General features: G+C 43.4%; 1 protein-coding gene, 1 long non-coding RNA gene and 2 other non-coding genes across 8 annotated transcripts in view; 2 read left to right on the top strand and 2 right to left on the bottom strand.

Moving 5' to 3' along the window:
* The window catches only part of PCYT1B (phosphate cytidylyltransferase 1B, choline), a 166,837-nt gene that overhangs the window by 96,193 nt on the left and 45,481 nt on the right, over nt 1-25,163 (top strand). For all 5 annotated transcript variants that reach the window (XM_049705182.1, XM_004284918.3, XM_049705183.1 and 2 more), the window contains 2 exons: nt 13,350-13,501; nt 17,038-17,116. In XM_049705182.1, coding sequence (XP_049561139.1) covers nt 13,350-13,501; nt 17,038-17,116 — 231 coding nt within the window. The remainder of the gene's footprint in view (nt 1-13,349; nt 13,502-17,037; nt 17,117-25,163) is intronic.
* On the bottom strand, nt 13,362-25,001 carry LOC117198449 (uncharacterized). Its single transcript, XR_004479629.2, has 4 exons — nt 22,879-25,001; nt 22,315-22,454; nt 20,889-21,058; nt 13,362-13,486 (listed from the first exon to the last, which is right to left on the bottom strand). It is a non-coding gene; the product is annotated as an uncharacterized LOC117198449 (long non-coding RNA).
* On the top strand, nt 16,286-16,358 carry TRNAA-UGC (transfer RNA alanine (anticodon UGC)). Its single transcript has one exon. It is a non-coding gene; the product is annotated as a tRNA-Ala (tRNA).
* TRNAG-GCC (transfer RNA glycine (anticodon GCC)) lies at nt 18,836-18,908 on the bottom strand. The gene has a single exon. It is a non-coding gene; the product is annotated as a tRNA-Gly (tRNA).

The following is a 25,163-nucleotide window of genomic DNA, read 5'->3' as shown; positions in this document are numbered from 1 at the left end:
TTGTTTTTCTGGGGTTTTATCTTGTTCCTTCATCTGGTACATAGCCCTCTGCCTTTTCATCTTGTGTGTCTTTCTGTGAATGTGGTTTTTGTTCCACAGGTGCAGGATTGTAGTTCTTCTTGCTTCTGCTGTCTGCCCTCTGGTGGATCTATATTGGATTATAGTTGATTAACAGTGTTGTGTTAGTTTCAACTGTACAACAAAATGATTCAGTTATACATATACATGTATCTATTCTTTTTCAAATATTTTTCCCATTTAGGTTATTACAGAATATTGAGCAGAGTTCCCTGTGCTGAATAGCAGGTCCCTGTTGATTTTTTATTTTAAATATAGCAGTGTGTACATATAAATACCAAAGTCCCAATCTATCACTGCAACCCTTTCCTCCAGTAACCATAAGTTCCTTCTCTAAGTCTGTGAGTCTGTTTCTGTTTTGTAAATAAGTTCATTTGTATCACTTTTTTAAGATTCCACATATAAGCAATATCATATGATATTTGTCTTTCTTTGTCTGACTTACTTCACTTAGTATGATTGTCTCCAGGTCCATCCATGTTGCTGCAAATGCCATTATTTCACTGTTTTTGATGGCTGAATAATATTCCATTGTATACATGTACCACATTTTCTTTATCCATTCATCTGTCAATGGATATTTAGATTGCTTCTGCAATGAACATTGGGGTACATGTATCCTTTCAAACCATGTTTTTCTCTAGATATATGCCCAGGAGTGGGATTGCTGGACCATATGGTAGCTCTGTTTTTAGTTTCTCAAGGAACCTCCATACTGTTCTCCATAGTGACTGTACGAATTTACATTCCCACCAGCAGTGTAGGAGGGTTCCCTTTTCTCCACATCCTCTCCAGCATTTGTTATTTGTAGACGTTTTGGTGATGGCCATTCTCACTGGTGTGAGGTGATATGTCATTGTAGTTTTGATTTGCATTTCTCTAATAATTAGTGATGTTGAGCATCTTTTCATGTGCCTCTCAGCCATCTGTATGTCTTCTTTGGAGAGATGTCTTTTTACATCTTCTGCAAATTTTTTGATTGAGTTGTTTGTTTTTTTTGATATTGACCCGCATAAACTGTTTGTAAATTTTGGAGACCAATCCCGTGTCGGTCGCATTGTTTGCAAATATTTTCTCCCATTCTCTGGGTTGTCTCTTCATTTTGTTTATGGTTTCTTTTGCTATGCAAAAGCTTTTTAGTATGATTAGGTCCCATTTTTAAAATATTTAATTAATTTATTATTTATGTTTGGGTGCGTGGGGTCTTTCTGCATGTGGGCTCTCTCCAGTTACGGCATGCAGGGGCTACTCTTCGTTGTGGTGCATGGGCTTCTCATTGCAGTGGCTTCTCTTGTTGCAGAGCATGGGCTCTAGAGTGCAGGCTCAGTAGTTGTGGCACACGGGCTTAGTTGCTCTGCAGCATGTGGGATCTTCCTGGATCAAGGATGGAACCTGTGTCCCTTGCATTGGCAGGCGGATTCTTAACCACTGCGCCACCAGGGAAATCCCAGGTCCCATTTGTTTAGTTTTGTTTTTGTTCCCATTACTCTAGGAGATGGATCGAAAGATATTGCTGTGATTTATGTCGAAGAGTGATCTGCCTATGTTTTCCTCTCAGAGTTTTATAGTATCCAGTCATACATTTAGGTGTTTAATCCATGTTAAGTTTATTTCTGTGTATGGTGTAGGGAGTGTCCTAATTTCATTCTTTTACATGTAGCTGTCCAGTTTTCCCAGGGCCATTTATTGAAGAGACTGTCTTTCCTTCATAGTATAGTCTTGCCTTCTTTGTTGTAGATTAATTGACCATAGGTGCATGACTTTATTTCTGGGCTTTCTATCCTGTTCCATCGATCTATATTTCTGTTTTAGTGCTAGTACCATACTGTTTTGGTGACTGTAGCTTTGTAGTATAGTCTCAAGTCAGGGAGCCTGATTCCTCCAGCTCCATTTTCTTTCTCAAGATTGCTTTGGCTATTCAGAGTTTTTTGTGTCTCTGTACAAATTTTAAGATTTTTTTGTTCTAGTTCTGTGAAAAATGCCATTGATAATTTTTTTAAAGGCTACTGGATGACTTTATTTAAAAAAAATATATGTATTAATTTGGCTGTGCTGGGTCTTAGTTGCAGCATGTGGCATCTTCTTTGTGTCATGTTGGATCTTTTTAAGTTGCGGCATGCAGGATCTTTTAGTTGCAGCATATGGGATCCTAGTTGAAGCATGCGGAATCTAATTCCCTGACCAGGGATCGAACCCAGGCCCCCTGCATTGAGAGCATGCAGTCTTAACCACTGGACCACCACAGAAGTCCTGCCATTGGTAATTTGATAGGGATTGCATTGAATCTGTAGATTGCCTTGGGTAGTATAGTCATTTTGACAATATTGATTCTTCTAATCCAAGAGCATCTGATCTTTTGTTGTCAGTGTGTAGAAATGAACAGAATTCTGTGTTATAATTTTGTATCCTGCAACTTTACTGAATTCATTGATGAGCTCTAGTAGTTTTCTGGTAGCATCTTTAGGATCTTCTACGTATAGTATCATGTCATCTGCAAACAGTGACATTTTTACTTCTTCTTTTCCAATTTGCATTCCCTGTATTTCTTTTTCTTCTCTGATTGCCGTGGCTAGGACTTTCAAAACTGTGTTGAATAAAACTGGTGAGAGTGTACATCCTTGTGTTGTTCCTGATCTTAAAGGAAATGCTTTCAGTTTTTCACTGTTGAGTATGATGTTAGTTGTAGGTTTGTCATATATGGCCTTAATTATGTTGAGGTATGTTCCCTGTATGCCCACTTTCTGGAGAGTTTTTATCATAAATTGGTGTTGAATTTAGTCAAAAGCTCTTTCTGCATCTATTGAGATGATTATATGGTTTTTATTCTTCAATTTGTTGATGTGGTGTATCACATTGATTGATTTGCAGATATTGAAAAATCCTTGCATCCCTGGGATAAATCCCACTTGATCATGGTGTATGATCATTTTAATGTATTGTTGGATTTGGATTGCTAGTATTTTGTTGAGGATTTTTGCATCTGTGTTCATCAGTGATATTGGCCTATAATTTTTTTTTGTGGTATCTTTGTCTGGTTTTGGTATCAGGCTGATGGTGGCCTCATAGAATGAGTTTGGGAGTATTCCTTCCTCTGCTATTTTTTGGAATAGTTTTAGAAGGATAGGTGTTAACGTGCCTCTAAATGTTTGATAGAATTCACCTGTGAAGTCATCTGGTCCTGGACTTTTGTTTGTTGGGAGTTTTTTAATCACAGTTTAAATTTAGTACTTGTGATTGGTCTGTTTATATTTTCTGTTTCTTCCTGGTTCAGTCTTGGGAGATTGTACCTTTCTAAGAATTTGTCCATTTCTTCCAGGTTGTCCATTTTATTAATGTATAGTAGCTTGTAGTAGTCTCTTGTGATCCTTTGTATTTCTTTGGTGTCCGTTGTAACTTCTCCTTTTTCACTTCTAATTTTATTGATTTGAGCCCTCTCCTTTTTTCTTGATGAGTCTGGCTAAAGGTTTATAAATTTTGTTTATCTTTTCAAAGAGCCATCTTTTAGTTTCATCAATCTTTTCTATTGTTTTCTTCATTTCTATTTCATTTATTTATGCTCTGATATTTATGGTTTCATTGTTTCTGCTAACTTTGGGTTTTGTTTGTTCTTTCTCTAGTTGCTTTAGGTGTAAGGTTAGGTTGTTTATTTGTGATTTTTCTTGTTTCCTGAGGTAAGATTGTATTGCTATAAACTTCCCTCTTAGAACTGCTTTTGCTGCATCCCATAGGTTTTGGATCGTCGTGTTTTCATTGTCATTTGTTTCTAGGTATTTTTTGATTTCCTCTTTGATTTCTTCAGTGTTCTCTTGGTTATTTAGTAGTGTATTTTTTAGCCTCCATGTGTTTGTATTTTTTACAGTTTTTTTTTCTTGTAGTTGATTTCTAATCTCATTGCATTGTGGTCAGAAAAGATGCTTGATATGATTTCAATATTCTTAATTTTGCCAAGGTTTGCCTTGTGGCCCAACATGTGATCAATCCTGGAGAATGTTCCATGTGCACTTGAGAAGAATGTGTATTCTGTTGCTTTTGGATAGAATGCTCTATAAATAGCAATGAAGTCTGTCTGGTCTGATGTGTCATTTAAGTCCTGCGTTTCCTTATTGATTTTCTCCCTGGATGATCTGTCCATTGATAAAGGTGGAGTGTTAACGTCCCCCACTATTATTGTGTTACTGTCGATTTCTTCTTTTATGGCTGTTAGTATTTGCCTTATATATTGAGGTGCTCCTATGTTGGGTGCATATATATTTACGATTGTTAAGTCTTCTTCTTGGATTGATCCCTTGATGATTATGTAGTGTCTTTCTTTGTCTCTTGGTACAGTCTTTAAAGTCTATTTTGTCTGAGATGAGTATTGCTACTCCAGCTTTCTTCTGATTTCCATTTGCATGGAATACCTTTTTGCATCCTCTCAGTTTCAGTCTGTATGTGTCCCTAGATCTGAAGTGGATCTCTTGTATACAGCATATATATAGGTCTTGTTTTTTGTATCCATTTAGCCATCTATGTCTTTTGGTTAGAGCATTTAATCTGTTTATGTTTAAGATAATTATTATTATGTATGTTCTTATTACCATTTTGTTAACTGTTTTGGATTTGTTTTTGTAGGTCTTTTTTCTTCCCTTCCTGTTTTGTTCCCTCCTCTTGTGATTTGATGACTAACTTTAGTGTTGTGTTTGGATTCCTTTTTCTTCTTTGTGTGTGTGTATCTATTGTAGATTTTCAGTTTGCAGTTACCATGAGGTTTTGATATAGTAGCAGTCTCTACATAAACAAGATTGTTGTTGTTGTTTAAAAATTTATTTATTTATTTTTGGCTGCATTGGGTCTTTGTTGCTGTGCACAGGCTTTCTCTAGTTATGGCGAGCAGGGGCTACTCTTCGTTGCGGTGCGCAGGCTTCTCATTGTGGTGGCTTCTCTTGTTGCAGAGCATGGGTTCTAGGTGTGCAGGCTTCAGTAGCTGTGGCACGCGGGCTCTAGAGTGCAGGCTCAGTAGTTGTGGTACACGGGCTTAGTTGCTCCATGGCATGTGGGATCTTCCCGGACCAGGGCTTGAACCCATGTCCCCTGGATTGGCAGGCAGATTCTTAACCACTGCACCACCAGGGAAGCCCAACAAGATCATTTTAAGTTGCTGGTCTTTTAATGTCAAATACATTTCCAATATCCTGCATTTGTGCTCTCCTCTTCTCACGATTGCTGGTTTTGATATTATATTTGTTCATGAATGATTTCCTACCTTTACTGTATGTTTGCCTTTACCAGTGAGCTTTTCCATTTGTAATTTTCTTGTTCCTAGTTGTGGCCTTTTCTTAGAGAAATTCCTTTAGCATTTGTTGCAAAGCTGGTCTGGTGATGTTGAATTCTCTTAGGTTTTGCTTGTCTGTAAAGCTTTTGATTTCTCCATCGAATCTGAATGAGAGCCTTGCTGGGTAGAGTATTCTCGGTTGTAAGTTCTTCCCTTTCATCACTTTAAATATATTGTGCTGCTCCCTTCTGGCCTGCAGAGTTTCTGCTGAGAAATCAGCTGATAACCTTATGGGAGTTCCCTTGTATGTTATTTGTTGCTTTCCCCACTTCATTCACTGCTTGTTTGCCTTGTTTCTGTGAGGCTGTCCAATGTAATTTTTATCCTCGCTCCTCTATAGGTAAGGTGTATTTTTGTTTTTTGGGTTTTTTTTGGCTATGTGGCACGTGGGATCCTACTTCCCCAGCCAGGGATTGAACCTGTGCCCCCGGCAGTGGTAGCGCAGACACCTAACCAGTGGACAGCCAGGGAATTCCTGTTTTTGTTTTGTTTTTTTTAACCCTCTGGCTTCTTTTGAATGATTGAGAAGAAATTGTAGATGGATATTTTTGTGGATGAATATATTACTGCTAGAATGAGACAGTGTTTAACATTGCTTTTATTCCTCTTTTTCTTTGTTACAGATGTAAGTGCTAAAATATTTTGTTCACAGAAATATTTAGATGGAAATGGAAGAAGTTTGTTACAGAGATACCACTGAGTCTTTGAACTCATAAGCTATTTGTCAAATATCACAAAAATAATTTATCATTGTCATCAAAATAATTTTAATGGTCTATCAAGTGATAATTTGTTAAGATCCTCTTTCAAATTTGTTGTTAGGCAGTGGATTAGAAATGATGTGACCTGGAAAAAGATTTGCTTCCAAGCTATTAGAATAATTTGCTTTTTCCCTTTCTTGGCAGTATAACACAAAGGCTTTACCAAGACTTATCAAATGACTCTTAATTATAACACTTACACTATTACTTAAAAGCAACCTATTCAACCAGATATACTCAGAAAGGGTTGAGGAAATAGAAATATTGGTAATTTCATTACACCATTGCCAATCCAATAATTTTTGATAAAATGCATTTATCATTTGCTTAGAAACTTAAAACACACACACACACACACATACACATACACACACCTTGGGGCTGCAGTTTTAGCAAATTTGCAGAAAATACCATCTAACTTAATTGGCAAAACCAGTCCTCATTGTCAAACCTACGAAAACCCTAGAAACTAAGACAAAGTCTTTTCAGTTCAAATGTATTAATTATTTCAAGAAGCTTTATAAAAACCATTGAGAAATGAATTATAGAATCCATTGTATAAAAGAATCAGTCAAAAAAAGAAAAAGAATCAGTCAAGATTAAAATGATGTAGGTCTAATATAACAAGTTACAAAGAAGATAAAAAGTTACAAAAATAAATCAATATCCTTAATTTATAGTAATACAATATAATTTATACATAAAATTATATGATATTTATAAGAAAAGGAGTATGATTTTTAAAGACATGTTATTCCTTGTCTAAATATTGGTATATGTGTGTGTCAAACTCTGGTGTTTGGCTTTGAGGAATAATTAAATAAAATCCAATGTAAAAATCAGAAATAACTTATCTTTGTTAGATACCCTGGGTATCTATTAAAAGGTTAGTTTAAGTTAGGTTATATCTAACCCTTTATTAGATACTTTTCCTATGTACTTGAGGATAGAAAAGGGCATATACTACCAAAAAGTAATTTGGCATAGATCTTTTATTCTCTGTTATGAGGAGGTAGGAAATAATAAACACTTAGAAGATGAAATGGGAGAAAGATTATCTGTAAATGGAATAAATATGATGTGAGTTGATACAATAGATATTTAACTTCCTTTTTAAATAATATATATGAAGCCTGAGAAAAAAGCTTGTAAATATTTTATCCATGTGTTTATTCCAATGTACTTTGAAACATTTGACAATTCCAGAAAAATATTCCAGTTGTATTTCTAAGAAGCAGCAGTACCAGCCTATACAGCTTTGACTTATTGAAGTGATTTTGAAGTGAGTAACGGAAAAAATGCTATGCCTTAACTACAAGGGAAAAGGCATTTTTAGGATTCAGTATAAGCATTGAGAAGAGCTGGAAAAATGCTTACCCTTAACTACATGAAAAAGCAATTTTTATCATTCAGTATTTCTGTCCAGTGCTCCTTTTGCTTTGAATTCGTGGGCCTTATCCCTCAAGATCCTTGCATCCTTTGATAATAGTTGGGAGAAGGTAGAGGCAAAGTTTTCGGTGAAAATTTGCATTATTCCTCACTCTACCATATTTAGTTTCTAACTTTCAACTTCACCTATAACAGAAACGTATGCAAGAAGGAGAAAGACAGGAAGCTTTTATAGGTTCATAGTTCTTTGAATAGTCATTAAACGAGGTTTCCATTTGGTTTGACCTCAGGATTTAATTCCCTGCCCCTAGCAATGCAGGTAGTAAGGTTTGCATGATGCTTTCTTTTGTGAAGTAGAGTAAGGTTGGTTTTGGACACAGAGGCTTTCTCCGACCCATTAATTTTAGGAAGGGGTACCCTTGGAAGCTGAGGATCTGGAAATCAATTCCTTTAAAACTACCAGTGCTTGGATACCTCTTGAAAAGCCTTTACGTATCCCCAAGGGTATGTGTACCCTAGTTTGAAGAGTACCTTAGACTATCTTTCTTGAGTTTGACAAAACAGCTTAATGGCAGAAAATTCTATAGGGAGGAAATTTAGAGAGTCCTTTAAAATAGGTATTCTGTGTTGTTGGTTGAAAGGCTAGCTCTTAATATTATGTATATAGTTAGCAAATAAAATGGTTACAGTGAGTTGAAAGAACCTGCTATATTAATTGTGGGCCCCCTTACATCTGCAGGTAGGTTTGTTGTAGGAATTTCCTTGGGTGGAGCAAGGGCTTCGCTCATGAAATCACTCTGGCCGGGGCAAGTGCACAGACAGGTACAGTTGAAATACTTAGTATTTGGCAGAAATAATGGATTCAAAGACCAGAACTTGTGATAACTGGAGGTACTACAGTCTACTTCCCAACCTTAGGCAGTAACGACTACCACAAACTACCATGGTTTTTGCACTATGATTATAATACCTGCATTTTAAATTTTTAAGCATGTAGTCAGTAATAATTTGAAAATTTTTAATGCAAACTTCTGTGGGCATTATTTTAGTGAATTGAAACTATCCAGTTGTAATGCCTTTTTTTTTCTCCATTTTATTTTAAAAGCTCATGTCATTTAAAAACAAGACAAGAAATTAAAATTTATTGAATAGATCAGAGATTTTTTCCTGGAAATTTTTTTTTTAAGGGTATGAGTCACCACATACTCACTTCTCCCTCACAGGAGGGGAATAAAAAGATAACAGCCATAGAAATACTATTCCCACTATAGTAGACATGAATAGTACTCTGTAAATGTGGGCTTATGCTCTATTGTGTCTTAATTGAAATTAAATATTCCTCTAAGACTCCATTTTGCCTGACTGGTGGGAGATTCAGTCTCGGTCCTTGTTGGGGTCCCTTCGCCTCCCCAGAGTCAAACAAGATTCTAAAATGTTTACAGAAACAGGAGAGGGGCTTGCAGTCTCCAGCCCAGCACCGTTTTTGCACTGCCCTCGTCAACTGAGCCCACAGAATTGCTAGGAAGGAGCAAATCCACTGTTTCTGTGGAAGGTGAGGCCCCGGCGGTCTGTGCCCAGGTGAACCCCAGTGTCCTCACCCCTCCTGAGGCCCTGCTGGTGGGACCCTCCCCCCGACCTTTGACCTCTTCCTCCTGTGGAGGAATCTTCTGTCTGTCTTCTTCCTTACGGAATTCCCCCAAGTTGGGAAAACCGCAGCCAGAAAGACAGGTTGTCTACCAGCAGCTTGAACTTCACAGCTTCTGGGGGCGAGTTTGTACCGAGAAGCCGGGCATGCGCATGAAGTGGGGACAGGGAAAAGACAGAGCCCAAAACACAAATGAATAAATATCTCCACAAATGGTCTTAGGTCACGAGTACTATTAATAAGTAGCAAACGTTTCTGAGCATGACTCTCTGCTCACACAGATGATCAAGTTTAATTCTCCAAACTTCGCCATGTGCTAAAGACAGACAACTGAGGCTTAAAGAGTTTGAGTAACGTTCCTGGTAATAAGTAGCAGAGCTGGGATTCGAACCAAGTCTGCTGGGCTCAAAATTCATCCCCTATGTTATATTTTCTCTCCCACGGGGTATTAGTAATAATTCATCTTGAGCACAGTGAGCTGCCAGCATAGGTTAGCTACAGCGGGAGCTCCCAGACAGCTCAGTGAATTCATCCACGGAACACCATTGCTCAGAGTTGTCCATCTGGTCGTCAGGGTGCATTTGCCAAGACTGGGGAACAACAGTGCTGCTTTGGGCGCAATTACTCTTTAGACAATAACTGGTCAGCATGTTCAGCTGCTTCTTGAGGTCACTCCTGGGAGATGAAGATAGGACCCCATGTCGGCATAAACAGGTTGGTGGTTTTCTTTCTGCTCTGTCAAGAGGCCATTACCTCCGTCATCTCGAAGTTACACCAAATTGCTCAGGTGCAGGTTCAAAAGTGGGGGGAGGATACGGTTCGGCCTAGTTTTCTGTTGTTTAAAATAGAAAATTGATGGATCTGAAATCCATTTTTTGCTTAATACAATTCTTGAGGTACTATTTTAATAAAATCCTTTAGTCTTTTAAAAACGTAAAGTCTTTTAAGAACATTTCAAAAGCCATAGATCAATTTTTTAATTGTATAGGTTGGCCCATAAATAATTCTTATTTATGGAGTCAAAACCAATGCATTCAGTGAATCAATACATAACATAGTCATTATGGCCCTACTAACCACCACCCACCCACCAAGCTGGGCATGATGGGTGATTCAAACACAGGCTGGGCTCTTTACTCAAGATGTTCATAATATGCTTTAGGGGCTTTCAAATGTTGTATGCCTCAGAATCATCCCTGAAGCTTGTCAAAAATAGAGCTGCCTGGACCCCGCTCAAGACCTACTGTCTTAGTCCGTTCGGGCTGCTAGAACAAGATACCACAGACTGGGTAGCTCAAAGCAACAGAAGTCTATTTCTCATCATTCTGGAGGCTGAGAAGTCTAAGATCAAAGTGCTAACATGGTCTTCTGGTGAGGGCCAGCTTACTGATTCATAGCTGGCACCTTTTCACTGTTTTCTTACATGGTGAGAGGGGCTAGGGAGCTCTCTGGGGCCTCCTTTTTAAGGCACTAATCCCATTTATGAGGGTTCCACCCTTATGACCTAAGTATCTCCCAAAGGCCCACCTCCTAATGTCATCATCTTTGGGAGTTAAGATTTCAACATATGCATTTTGGGGGGACACATTTAGACCATAGCACCCATTGAATCAAAACCTTGAGTGGAGCCTGGGCATCTTTAACAAGCTCCTTAGGTGATTCTGTTACTTACCAAGGTTTTTGAGCCTGCCGTGTGGTTGATGGCGTTTTGGTAATGTAAGACACTACAGTGTTTTTCTGTGTTGTATTGCATTCTACATATGTCTATACATCATCACAGGAAGTATGTATAGGAGATATATAGACATACACGTGTATCGAGAGACACAGTAGTCTTTTATCTGCATGTATGTTGAAATGTACCTGCAGGTAAATATATACCTTTTATCTTAAATCCTAGTAAACCTTTATTGAGCATCTGTGTGTATCAAGCATTGTTAATTCATTCAACAAGTAGTTGTTAAGAGCCTACTATGGGCCATCAGAAAATAAAACAGACAAAAGTCCCTGTCCTCAGGGAGCTATATTTTAATAGAGAAACACCAACAACAAACGAATAAGACAGTTATATGATGATGAGCGCCATAGCAAGAAGTTAGGAGGGGTGGGGCCTGCCAGTGGTGGGGGCGGATCCCAATTTAGAATAGGGTGGTTGGGGAAGCCTTGAGGGAGGAGAGGGGGTGAGCACGATGGATATTTGGAGCACAACTGGTCCAGGTTTGCGGAACAGGAAGTGCAAAGCCCTGATCTCAGTAGGAGTATTCCTGGTGGTTTCAGGAAATAAGGAGGCCGGGGGCTGGGACACAATAGGAGATGCAGTCAGAGAGGCAAGGAATGGGCCGAGGGAGATGTGGGTCTTGTAGGGGCCTGTAGGCTTCTGGAGGAGTTTGGCTTTTACTCTGAGGGAGATGGGAAGGATTCGGATCCTGGGGATGATGTCATCTGACAGGTTTTAATGGGATCGTTCTGGCCAATGAGAACAGGCTGCTGGGGGTTGGGGGGAGGCTGGAATCCAGTGACCAGTTAGGGGGCCACTGTAGTAATCCAGGGTAGAGATGGTGAATGGGCTGGGAAGGGAGCAGTGAAGGTGGTGAGAGGAACGTGGCTTCCGGTGCGCTGTGAAGGAGCCAGCAGTTTTGCTGACGGTTTGGTTGCAGAGGGTGTGAGGGCTGCAATAGGAGGGTTTCCGAGGATGCTGGGTGTAACCGTTGGTTGTACTTACTCTCTGGCCAGGTTTGTTTCTGGATGTGGGTCATGATTTGTTTCCATCAAAATGACTGTGTTTTTGTTTTTTTATAAATTTATTTTATTTATTATTTTTGGCTGTGTTGGGTCTTTGTTGCTGTGTGCGGGGCTTTCTCTAGTTGTGGCGAGCGAGGGCTACTCTTCATTGTGGTGCGCGGGCTTCTCATTGCGGTGGCTTCTCGTTGCGGAGCACGGGCTCTAGGTGCGTGGGCTTCAGTAGATGCAGCGCATGGGCTCAGTAGTTGTGGCTCGCAGGCTCTAGAGTGCAGGCTCAGTAGTTGTGGCACACGGGCTTAGTTGCTCTGTGGCATGTGGGATCTTCCTGGACCAGGGCTCGAACCCGTGTCCCCTGCATTGGCAGGCGGATTCTTAACCACTGTGCCACCAGGGAAGCCCTGTATTTTTGTTTTTAAAACGTATCCTGTACACTTAACATTTGTAAGGTTATTGTATGTACATAATACCTTAAAGGAAAAGAAACCTCATCTTCAGGAGTGGTCAGGGTAGTCTGACTGACTGCAGTAAGACCCTGACGGGGATATTGGTAAACAGGGACTGTAGCCACAATGACGTCTCTTCCTGACATGTAGAAAAGCTGCTTTTGCCAACAAAAATATATTCTGGATATGATAATGAATAATATTTATTGCTCACTTTATTTCAAAGCACTTCTATATAAATCCTCAAAAAATCCTTTCTAAGGCTGATAGTGGAGGATAGTTCCATCCCCATTTGAGGATTCAGGAACTCGAGACCTAGAGAAGATGGCATGTGGGAAGGATGAACTCTGCTAGATCAGATCTTCTATTTCGTGACCTTCTCCTCTTGATCGTGTGGCCCAATGTGTAGTGACTGGACCTCATTCCAGGGAACAGAAGTGCGTGTGTGTGTGCGTGTGTGTGTGTGTGTGTGTGTGTGTGTGTGTGCGCGCACGTGCGTGCACGTGAATCACACTTGGGTTACTAAGTACAATGATGTGTTAAAGGAATTGGAACTGACTGTTCTTACGTTCTGTAACTCAGGTCTCTTGGTCCTCGTTCTGCCTTCTCTGTCTGTTCATTTGGTCATTTTATTTCTGGATAGTAACGTTCCCTGAAGGGTGAGATAGGGAAATAAGAAGATGTGAAAGTCACATTAGGTAGCGTGGAGAATAATTTTAATAAAAGCCACAGTGGAGAATGCAGTTGTAATTAACACTAAAATGAAATTCTCAATTGCCAGGGGATTTCAGCTTGCTTCACTTTCCTGATCCTTCGTTCCTGTAAAAACAAAAAAACAAAAAAACCCCCTGAGTTTGATTATGTCACACACCTAGCAAGGCTGAGTTCTTTGTCTTGTTGAAGGAGCCATGTCTGTATTGGGATGGCTGTGAGCAGGGCCTGGGCCAGCTAACAGCATTTAATGCATTTGCCTGTTTCAGTTTGCAGTGATGACCTCACCCACAAATTCAAAGGTTTCACCGTGATGAATGAAGCAGAGAGATACGAAGCGCTGAGACACTGTCGCTATGTGGATGAAGTCATCAGAGATGCTCCGTGGACACTCACGCCAGAGTTTCTGGAAAAACACAAGGTACTTATTCTTCCACGTTCTCTAAGTAGCAGAATTAGGGAGTCGTCTGTTTCTCCAGCTTATACCCAGAAAGTCCAAAGACTCTTCTTATTTTGGAAAGAGGTCACTTCAGGCACTGTCATGTGATGTCACTTGATGCAGCACCTGTCCTGTGCCCCCGCCTGGGGACCAACAGCATCCCACTTCCTCAGTGTGGTCTCTGGAGCTAGACCACTCAGGTCCATGTGTGGCTTAACTTCTTAACTGTGGGACCTTGAGCAACATATTGCACTCACTTACCTAAACCAGAACATGGGTGCTGTTTTGAGGATCTAATGAGATCATCTAGTAAGACCCTTGGAACACTGGCTGGCTCAAAGCAAGAGCTCCAGAAATGTCATCATCATTATTATTGGTGCTTAGAGTTCCACAGGCATCATTTTTCGTGGAACAAATGACCACATATCTTATCCAGAGGGACAGGGGTCAGGCTTTAAGGAGAGAACTGTATATCTCTGATTTTGTGACCCTGAGACTCCTACTGATAGAAGATTTTTATTAGTTGAAAACACAAGAAATCCTTTTGATCTGCATCAAATTATGTGCTTTGTATCTCCCTACCAGCCCCACATTAGGAGCTCTTCTTTCCTTTTATAAGCAGTACAAAAAAATAAGATTAAGCTGTTCTAAGAGTTTTCTATTTTTAAATTCACGATGCAGGAGAGAATAGAGAACACTGATAAATGTGCATGGGTAATAGCAGAGCAGACAATTTCCCAGCAAGAATAAAAAGAAAAAGGAAAAACTCCAATAGGATTTACTTCCAGCAATCACTAACACATTTTTACTAAGCATCTATTGTATCTTCAACTTGTGTGCAGAATTACGGGGATGCTGATGATGGCTGCCATGTACCCAGCCCTGTGCTAAGTGCTTTGCTCTTACATGAATCACATTCAATCTCATGGCTACCCTGAGACGTTGTTGTTGTCATACACTGGAGACGAGGAACAACTAAGTTTGAGTACGAAGAATAGAATTGATGATAATAACATTTATTGAGTACTTGCTGTGTACCAGTTATTATTTTTAGCACTTTTACATAATTATATTATTTAATCCAGTGATTCTCAAGTGGGGGCAAGTTTGCCCCCAAGGGACATTTAACAGGGCCTGGAAACATTTTGGGCCATCATAACTAAAGGGGTGCTACTGGCATCTAGTGGGTAAAGGACAGGGGTGCTACTAAGCATCCTACAATGCACAGGACAGACTCTCCCCCTCCAACAAAGAATTTTTTTATATGTAAATTTATGTACTTTATTTATTTATTGGCTGCGTTGGGCCTTCGTTGCTGTGCGCGGGTTTTCTCTAGTTGCAGTGACGGGGGCTACTCTTTGTTGCGGCGCGCGGGTTTCTCATTGAGGTGGCTTCTCTTGTTGCGGAGCATGGGCTCTAGGCGTGCGGGCTTCAGTACTTGTGGCGTGCAGGCTCAGTAGTTGTGGCTCGCGGGCTCTAGAGCGCAGGCGCAGTAGTTGTGGCGCACGGGCTTACTTGCTCCGTGGCATGTGGGATCTTCCCGGACCAGGGCTCGAACCCGTGTCCCCTGCACTGGCAGGTGGATTCTTTTTTTTTTTTTTTGTGGTACGCGGGCCTCTCACTGCCGTGGCCTCTCCCGCTGCGGAGCACAGGCTCCAGACGGGCAGGCTCAGCGGCCATGGTTCACGGGCCCAGCCGCTCCATGGCATGTGGGATCTTCCCGGACCGGGGCACGAACCCGTGTCCCCTGCATCGTCAGGTGGACTCTCAACCACTGCGCCACCAGGGAAGCCCCGGCAGGTGAATTCTTAACCACTGCACCACCAGGGAAGTCCCTCCAATAAAGAATTATCTAGTTCAAAATGTCACTAGTAGCAAGGTTGAGAAATCCTGATTTAATCCTTACCACTAAATTATGAGTTATGTAGCTAGTAAGTGGTGGGGCAGGAATCTATACCCAGCAAAATTAAACTGCTACTCTACCTCTCAAGGTGGAGTGAAGCCTTGTTAAAGGGCTTTGAAAGTTAGGCAAGAAGTTTTTACTTGATGGAGGAGAAGAACAAGGGACTAGTGAAGATCAGTAGGCACAAGGATGACAAGAAGAAAATTCTGTTTAAGGAGGTCCCCCCACCATGTGACAGAGGGATGGCTTGGAGAGGAAAGAGCCTGCAGTGAGGAAGGTCAGGTTCAAGTTGGTATTAATAATCCAGGTGATGGGGCCCTGGATTTGGCATAAGCAATGGAGAGGAAGTGATGCGTGTATGCACTTATGTACACACACACACACACACACACACACACACACACACACACACACACACACACACACACACACACACACACACACACACACACACACACACACACACACACACACACACACACACACACACACACACACACACACACACAATGGAACTTGTGACCTATGTGCTCCGGAGAGTGAAGGAAGTAGGAAAAAAAGGCTGATTCCAAGGTGTTTGGAGCCTAAATAAACTTAGAAAATGGGGGTGCCCTTGGAAGGGCCCCCAGTTTTCAGGATGAATTAAAATTCCAGACAGGTTTTTAAAGTGACAGCAAGGCTGGCAAAAGAGAAAAGGGTGACTTTGGGCAAATTTGACAAGTTTTATCATTTCAGCAGCCGTATGACCCAACTGAAATAGTAATACTTGCCCTACCGGCCTCACAAGGTGGTTGTATGAATCAAATGCGAAGAGAGACGTGAATTCATTTCTACAATATAAAATCTGACTTAAGCGGGGGAATTCCCTGGTGGTCCAGTGGTTAGGACTCTGTGCTTGCACTGCAGGGGGCACGGGTTCGATCCCTGGTTGGGGAACTAGGATCCTGCATGCCGCGTGGCACGGACAAAAAAATAAATAAATAAAATAAAATATGACTTAAATGTGAGGGTGGGCCTATTGCCATCAGTGGGACAGGAAATGAGGATTTGGGCTCCTCATAGCAGAGGTGATTAAAATCTGAAGAATGGGGCTTCCCTGGTGGCGCAGTGGTTGAGAGTCCGCCTGCCGATGCAGGGCACATGGGTTCGTGCCCCGATCCGGGAGGATCCCGCATGCTGCAGAGCGGCTGGGCCCGTGAGCCATGGCCGCTGGGCCTGCGCGTCTAGAACCTGTGCTCCGCGGTGGGAGAGGCCACAGCACTGAGAGGACCGCGTACCGCAAAAAAAAAAAAAAAAAAAAAATCTGAAGAATGAGTGAATTGTCTGAAGGAGAGATTTTAGAGGCAGAAGAACAGAAGGCCAAAAACACCTACTGTCAGAGGTGAGAGAAGAAAAGAGGGACCAGCAAAAGAGAAACCAATCTAGTTCCCATCAGCTCGTGGAAACAGAGACAGTTGGAAATACCTTTCAGTCAAGGATTCAAGTCTGCCTTCTAAACTGCTCATTTCAACTGCTTAATTACAACTACTTTGTTCTAAAAAAAAATATGTATTTTCAAATCGCAGACATGCAGCCCCATCCCGGTGTTGATGTCACTCTCCTCTCTCTCCAACAGATTGACTTTGTGGCCCACGATGACATTCCGTACTCCTCTGCTGGCTCTGATGATGTTTACAAGCATATAAAGGAAGCAGGTGAGGGTCGTCCTGTGCTCACCTGTCCCCTGCAGCATAGTGATCAGGGTTAATAAGAGACGTCTGCCCTGGGCCTGCAGCATATACGTACAAGGCACTGGCGTTTCACATGTCTCCCAAGTAGCCTCTGCAAGCCTCTGTTGACATGTGCTAAGTCTCAGCTGTGGCACAGACACCAGGTAGGTATTTATATAGAAATTAACCTGAGCACCAAAGTACTCAACTTCCGGTTTGAGGCTCGATTTTAGAGTTCATCACAGGACCTAAAATCACAGGACCCTGTTTATTTTTTTTATTGGAGTATAATTGATTTACAGTGTTGTGTTAGTTTCTGGTGTACAGCAAAGTGATTCAGTTATATACACACACACACACACATATACACACATATATATATATTCTTTTTAATATTCTTTTCCATTATAGATTATTACAAGATATTAAATATTGTTTCCTGTGCTATACAGTAGGACCTTGTTGTTTATCTATTGTATATATAGTAGTGTGTATCTGCTAATCCCAAACTCCTAGTTTATCCCCCTCCCCGGACACTGTTGTTTAAAGGGCAATCACTTTCCTCATTAACAATGAAATTACTCTATGTTCCCAAGAAAGTTCCTTCCAGAAGAATACAGATAACTGGCTAATTAATGATCTGGACTCCTCATCTCCCAAGTCCAGTCCTGCCATAGGTCATCCTGTCACATGATAATAATATCCTCAGGTACCACATGCAGAGGCCAAAAATAAAAATAAAAAGAAAGAAAGAATGGATAAATATTTGTGGTAGTCAAGTAAAAATTAGTGGCAACTGTCATTCCTCGGCCACCTGTTTCCTCCTGATAACAGTTAACTGATGTCATGGAAGGCAGACATGGTGCCTGAGCTTTGGAAGTTGTCCCATTTGTCACTAGGCATTTCTCTTCAGGTCAGAGAGTCTGGTTGGCCCCAGGGACTTACTGGGGGACTGGAAAGAGGGAGGTTTCCTTCCATTGCGGGCTCCCCGGAATTAATTCCTTCATCAAGTACTCTTCGTACTCCTACGCTGCTCTGACTGCAGGGAAATCGCTCCTGGGCATCATAGAAGATCTGTGGTTTCTAGCCTCAGTGGGATGCTCGGTTGCTCCTTGGTAACATTTACCTCCTCTTTTTCCCCTTCCTGCCCTGATTTACCCATAACTCCTTGCGTCCTTGCATCCTTGCTTCCTCTACTGCATCCAGAGGAAGAGGGGTATGTTTTCTGTCCCAGGCTAACCTCTTATCTGAACTTACCTTCTCCCTTCCCTGGAGCATGTTTTCTTTTATTCTTCCTCCCATTGTGATCCAAGCTTCTCACTCTCCAGTAGTTTCTTACCAGCTTACGTAGAAGTTTACAAAAACAAATAAACCCAGATCTTTCCTTCTGCCCTCCCTCCTGCCTCTACCTTCACGGACATCCTTGCTTGGTCCTCCTCTTAGTGGCAGCTGTCATTCCTCAGTCACCTGCAGTCTGACTTCTGTCCCATCTTTGCTCAGTTCTCAGATGCCCTTTGGACCACCCAATCCAGAGGCCTTAGCTCAGTCCCCCCTCTGGGCATAACGACACTGCTGACCGTGTTCTTTGCTTAGACGCTCTTGTCTTTGCTTCCATTTCTGGGACACTTCTGGGACCTTTGGTTTTTTGTGTGTTTTTTTTTCTTGATATCTTTTGGCCGCACCATGGGGCATGTGAGATCTTAGTTCCCCGACCAGGGATCGAACCCGTGCCCACTGCATTGGCAGTGCAGAGTCTTAACCACTGGGCCACCAGGGAAGTCCCCGCTCCTGGGTTTTGTTACTGGGTTTCTCTCCCTGTCTCACCAGCCTCAGCTCTGTGCTCTGCCATCCACACGCTCTACACTCCAGGTACACGGAATCTGTCCTGGTTTCCAGACACACCCCCGCTTTATGCCTTTCCTCCAGCTGTTCTCTGGGCTTGGAATGCCCTTCCTCTGAGCATCTTGGTCAGGGCCCAGCTGAGGAGCGAACCCAGACATGCACCCTCTCCCTGGGGCATGATTCAGCACAGCCCCCGCCCTCTTCAGAGGCAGACACTCTTCGCACATGGACCTCCTTGTCAGCTCCCTTCTCCTGATTGTGTGTGTGTGTGTGTGTGGGTGGGTGGGTGTGTGTCCCTAGCTAGAGTGAAGTGCCACAGGCCACGGCCATAACTCATCCATCTTTGCATCCCCAGCACAGTCCCTGGTACATCTGTGGTGCTCCTTAAGTGCTGGCTGAACAAGAGAGTGCTTTTATTGAGTATGATGGGGAGGCAGCTTAAGATGGAAGCCTTTTGTGTGCAGGGGCTCTTCCCAACACATGGGGAATGGAGCCACTTACCCAGATCATTCGGGCACACACTTCTGTCTTGTGGAATGGTTCATATTATTTAGATGTAAGGGTGATATTTTGGCCTGAAGGATATGGACCTTTCATCCAATTTGTTGGCTTTTCACTGGTATCTTGGCCTCTGAGTTCCTCGCACACCTCTTTATTGAAGGAGATGCTAATGACAAGTGCTGAATTACTCCAAACCATCTTAGCCTCACAGCCCAACAAAATCTCAGTGAAAGATGGAAGGGCTCACTCTGTGACTTATTTCAAAAATGACTGTGAGGGCTTCCCTGGTGGCGCAGTGGTTGAGAGTCCGCCTGCCGATGCAGGGGACGCGGGCGGGTTCATGCCCCGGTCCGGGAAGATCCCACGTGCCGCGGAGCGGCTGGGCCCGTGAGCCATGGCCGCTGAGCCTGTGCGTCTGGAGCCTGTGCTCCGCAATGGGAGAGGCCACAACAGTGAGAGGCCCGCGTACCGCAAAAAAAAAAAAAAAAAAGACTGTGATCTGAAAGATCTTTGAAATTATATCTATGAATTTGCATCTTTTTTGCTCTACTTTATAACAGGCAAAAACTCACAAATTATAGGTGCTCTTTGGGGCAAATGTATAATGGAAAAATAGTCTCGGCTCTACCCAATACTCATCATTTTCCTGAGCTGAGGTTTTCCGTCAATGTCACAGGGTTTCAAATAATCACCAGGAATCAGAATAGTCATTGCTGGGATTTTAAAATACCCAGCCTCCCCAGATAATATCCATTTGGATTACTTAAAAAGACAGCTGGGGCAAAGGTAATTACTTCTACCCTCTTACAGGATCAGATATGGTTTTTCTGACGCTATAAGTGGAGCTGTCCAAGGTTGAGGAGGCAGTACGGTAACGTGAATTCCTTAGCTTCTCCATCCCTCTTCCTTCATCAGACCACCTTCCATAAACTTCCCATAAGCCTGTTGCTGCCTGAGAATCTTGGAGCGAGGAAGAGTTTGAGGAAGGGATGGGCTGGAATTGGTATTTTAGCTAAAGGTAGGTGCAGAAGTAGATTTTTAATGGCTTAATTTATTTTCTGCTATTTTATTTTCTACCATACATGACATCTATAGGTACTGTAGGTGCATTCATGCATACTTTCCTGCATTCGTTAAGCCATCATCTGGCACGGTACAGACGCTGTAGTTTAGTGAGTTACCATATGCTTTACTCAGGGATTTCAAGAAGTCGAATACACGCCACTTTATACTTGAGCTGCCCCCATTGCTGGCACTTGCATCGGAGCCATCTTTCCCCTTCCTGGAGGCCACTGGAACTCCACCCATTGGTCCCACCATCCTTCACCCTCAGCCTGCTGCCGCTACAGCCTTTTCCTGGTATTCAGGGACCTTCAGACTCTGAAGGTAGAACGGGCTCCTAAGGGTCACTCACCCAGTCGTCTACCTCCTCTTTGGCATCACTGCCAGATCCAGGTAGAACTGATGCTTGCACGGCTCCCATGAGGGGGAGCTTCCTCTCTCCCAAGGCAGCCCATTCCATCTTTGGATGGTTTTGACTCTCGTTGGTTAACACACGAACCACTGAGTGCATCCACAAGCCTGCTATTGTTGGTGGGAAAACGGGATACAAAGATGAATAAGACGGCCCTCACCCTTGACAGAGAGCAGAGCCAGATATAAATAATTACACCAAAATATTAGAAGCCTGCTATATATAGCAGGCAGAGGAGGTGTGTCCAAAGGTGGGGGTATATGAGGAAGTGCAGCGTGTTTGGAGAAAATCGACAATGTTCATGTGGTAAAGGGTGCGTGGAGGTGTCAGCGGAGAGAAGAACTGGCAGGACGAGTGGTTTAGGCTTCATTCCGTGCGTCACAGGGCCAGATGCCACTCGGAGGTGGGGGGGGGGTGCCAGGAACAGCTCTCTTGCGGGGGAAGAACAACTGGGTAGGGGGCAAGAGGAATTTCTGTAACCAAACTTAGGAGCTCCCATTTCCACAGATGACAGAAAAAAAACAACCCACTCTTGACACTTGAAGTAATTCAGACTCTTTAAGGTTTGCACTTAGACCATGTGGACTCAACCTGTGGCCTTTTTCTCCTGGCATGATCTGAGTACTGGCTTGGATGGGGTACGGATCTGGCTCTGCTGACCTGTTGTTGTGGGGTATCAAGACCTGCTCAGCCATCATCCCTGGCTACCAGATCCCCATGGCCGCCGCGTCCATCTGTTCCCCAGCCACGGCCCTCTTTGGCCTGTCTCTGCCACAGCCTCTGCCTCACTACCCCCCTCCCCACATTACAGGTGTGCCACCCAGCAGTCATGCTGATCTCAAGTCCCAGCTACCATCAGTGTTCCTTGAGAGGGTCCCCAGGAACGTCAAATATGTCCCCCACAATTACTGGAGGGCGGTGGGAGGGAGCCACATTAGGCCCTGTCTGACCTGCTCGCCATGTTGGCACGGGGCCTCTGTGGGACCATTTCCTCCCAAAGTTCCTCGAGGTAAACAGGGTACCAGCCCCTCTGCTCTGGGCTTCCTAAGGGGGTTTCTTACTTGCCTCTGCCCCCGGGGGTTTGAACCTGAGTCAGGGCAAGACAGAGGACTTGCTTATATTCTCTTGCTTCTGATCCCTCTCTGGGCTTTTCCCTCAACCTCAGGAGGGGCTGTCTTCTTCCCCGAGGGCAGGAAACTGCCCCTGTGTTAATTTCATCTTTCCCCACTCCAGGGCTGACAGTTCAACATTCTATACCCTGAGTCCACTGAACCTCTGGTTCTTGATCATCAAAGGGACACTCCTGGCATTTAGAAAACCCTTTCTGCAGTCCTCAAAGCCTGACTCTTTCAAGTGAAAGCCTTACCTTTCATAACTATTCTTTTGGAAATGAGCCTTCAGAAGAGCTTGTTTGAGAAGTCAAAAGCTGAACACAGTCTCCTGTATCCGCAGCTGCATCTGCTCTCCCCTGAGGTGATGGAGGTCTCAGCATCAGTGGGAAGAGGGCTTCAGGACAGACATCATCCCCAGAAATGAAAATGACATTGGCTAATATATCAGAAATGTATTCTGCTATGTAGAACGTACTCAGTCTCCCTAATGGAGTTTTTTTTGTTGGTTCACATCCTTTTGGGGCCAACTGGGGGAACTCCATGCTACCCTGAGCTGGTCAGGTCTGTACTGTTCTCTTAGAAAGGGCTCCCTTGGTGGTCAGGAACATTGGGTAAGAACGGGAGGCCTGACAGTCTCAGATACCAGTCTTGTCTGTAAGGAGTTCCAAGAAAGGAAACCCCATACGCTTTAGACTTGGAAGGCTGCTAGGAAACATGGTGAGGTGGGCTTTGGTGGGTTGGAGAGGAGGGAGGAGGGGGCTGAACTGCCTGATGTGTCAGTAACTCAGTGATGGGTTATGGCATGGGGCGAGTATTACCTTTTTAAGTCTTTGTAAGATCTGAGGTGTGAGCAAGCTGCTTCTTTCCGAAAGTTGTCATGAAGGGCCTGGTACACACAAGTGCTTGTCAAGTGTCAATGTGTCTGCAGATCCCTGCAAGATCTTGTTCAGGTGCAGATTTGGGTTCAGTAGGTCTGGTGGGACCTAAGATTCCCATTTCTGATGAGCTCCCAGGGCGTTAGCTACTGTAGGTTCATAAAGCTCACTTAGAGTAGCATGAATCCAGACCGGGGATTCTGGTTCACCCAGAATTCCCCCAGGGGTTACTCCCAGGTTTAATTGAGTCAGCATGTCCTGGGGTGACAGTTCTTCGACTGCCTCGTAGAGCAGCAACAAGCATTTACCGGTGGTTTTATTTCTGGGTGAATAGCCTCTGGTGAGCTAAGAGAAAGTTACTTTCCTGATTTGAGGAATCAGGAAAACCTCAAGTTCTAGTTGTTGGGTGTAGAAACAGGTCCAATATTTTGCTAACTCTAAGCGATTGATCATCCGATTGTTGCATAACGAATTATTGCTGCAGTTAGTGACTTAAAAGAGCCGCTTTAGGGACTTCCCTGGCGGTCCAGTGGTTAAGACTCCATGCTCCCAATGCAGGGGGCACGGGTTCAATCCCTGGTCAGGGAACTAAGATCCTGCCTGCTGCACGGCATGGCCAAGAAAAAGAGCCACTTAATTTTGCTCATGATTTTGTGGAACAGGATTCCAGTAAGGGCTTGACTGGGTGGTCCTGGCTCAGGGTCTCTGAAATGGTTGTAGTCAGACACTGGCCCAGTTGGGCTGGAGGTCCCTGATGGCGCACTTAAGTGGCGGGCAGTGGGTGCTGGCTGTTGACAGGGAGCTCAGTTGCGGTTGACACTGGTTCTAGCCTTGGAAGCCACGCAGCATCACTTATGCCACATTTTATTTGTTATAAGCACGTCACGAAGGCCAGCTCACATTCCAAGGGACAGGAATCGTGCCCATCTTCAATCCACCACAATTCCCACCTCCAAATTGAATAGTCAGGTGGCATTTTACTTGCTCTCGGAGCGCAGGCATAAGACTTACATGTGCCTTTTCATGGGCACAAGGACCCTTTCTTGTGGTCCATTGATCTACTCTGCTGATTCCTCACCAAGGGAGAGCCACGGTAGAAATCTGTTTGGGGCCCAGGTAGAGAAGGCCAGAGCGTTCGTCGTGGAAGAAAGGTGCTCAGAAATGGCGTCAGCAGCCACATTTGGCTTCTATCCTCTAATCGAGGTTCATTCTGAAAGTCAAAAATCACTTTATATGAAGCTGGAGATACCGAGGGCATGAATTAAACTTTACAGCCCTCTGCTCTGCTTGTCAGAACTACATGTCAAAATTCTCCAGCAAAGATGGAGCTTAAATGAAGTAGACTGTAAGGTCCACATTACTCATCGTCATTCTAATATTGCCTACTACTGTTGAAAGTTTCCTTCATTAACATGTGCTTTGCTGCTTCTTAAAATAGTTCCATAACCAAACGCCGCAGTTCTGCAAAGCATGATGAGAAAGGTTCTTTGATCATGCTCATTACTGAATATTTTTAGCAGAGCAATAATTAGGATTTGGAGGAAGCTGGGTGCCTCATTATGTCAGGGACCTACCTCCCAACCAGCCAAAGCAAATCTCTCCCCAGCCCCAACTTTCAGTTACTCAGCCACAGAGACTTCACCCTGTGGCTTCAAAGAAACGGTGAGCTCATGTCACCAGTGTCTGAGTGACTTGCTAAAATCAGTTAGTGGCTAGAGAATCTCCTTAACATTTCAGCCGGAGTGGTTGTGAGTGAAATGCCTGCCTACTGAAAGACGGGATATCCTCCTCACCAGGAAGCTCCCTGCTGCCCTCACCAAGGTGAGGATGCTGTCTCAGGCCCCCTGGCTTGGGACCTCTCAGGGATCTTTGCCCACTAGAGCCCCGTGCACAGTTGGGTGCTATTTATCTCCATGCCTTTACATGTCGGCACCCTCTACCTTCTACTTAGTTTTCTATTTGAGTCCGCCTTCTTAGAAGGTGCTAAAAGAAGTTTCTGACCTCGGGGCCAACCCCAGCTCTGCCCTCTGAGCCACAGTATATTAGAAACTGGATGCTTTGCCTGTGACAGCGGGGCCGCCCTGCTGCTGATCCTGTCAATGTGCAGATGGTGGCGAAGGAAAGCTCCAAAGGGACGCCCTGGTTGGGGCTAGAAGGCTGACAAATTCACCACTGTCCATAGATCCGAGAGAACTGGGTTTGGAAAGGCACTTAGACATCAGTGTTCA

The sequence above is a fragment of the Orcinus orca genome, chromosome X (genome assembly GCF_937001465.1).
Source record: "Orcinus orca chromosome X, mOrcOrc1.1, whole genome shotgun sequence".
NCBI classification, from domain to species: domain Eukaryota; kingdom Metazoa; phylum Chordata; class Mammalia; order Artiodactyla; family Delphinidae; genus Orcinus; species Orcinus orca.
Note: the sequence above shows the minus strand (reverse complement) of the source record. Positions and strands in the feature narration are given on the sequence as shown.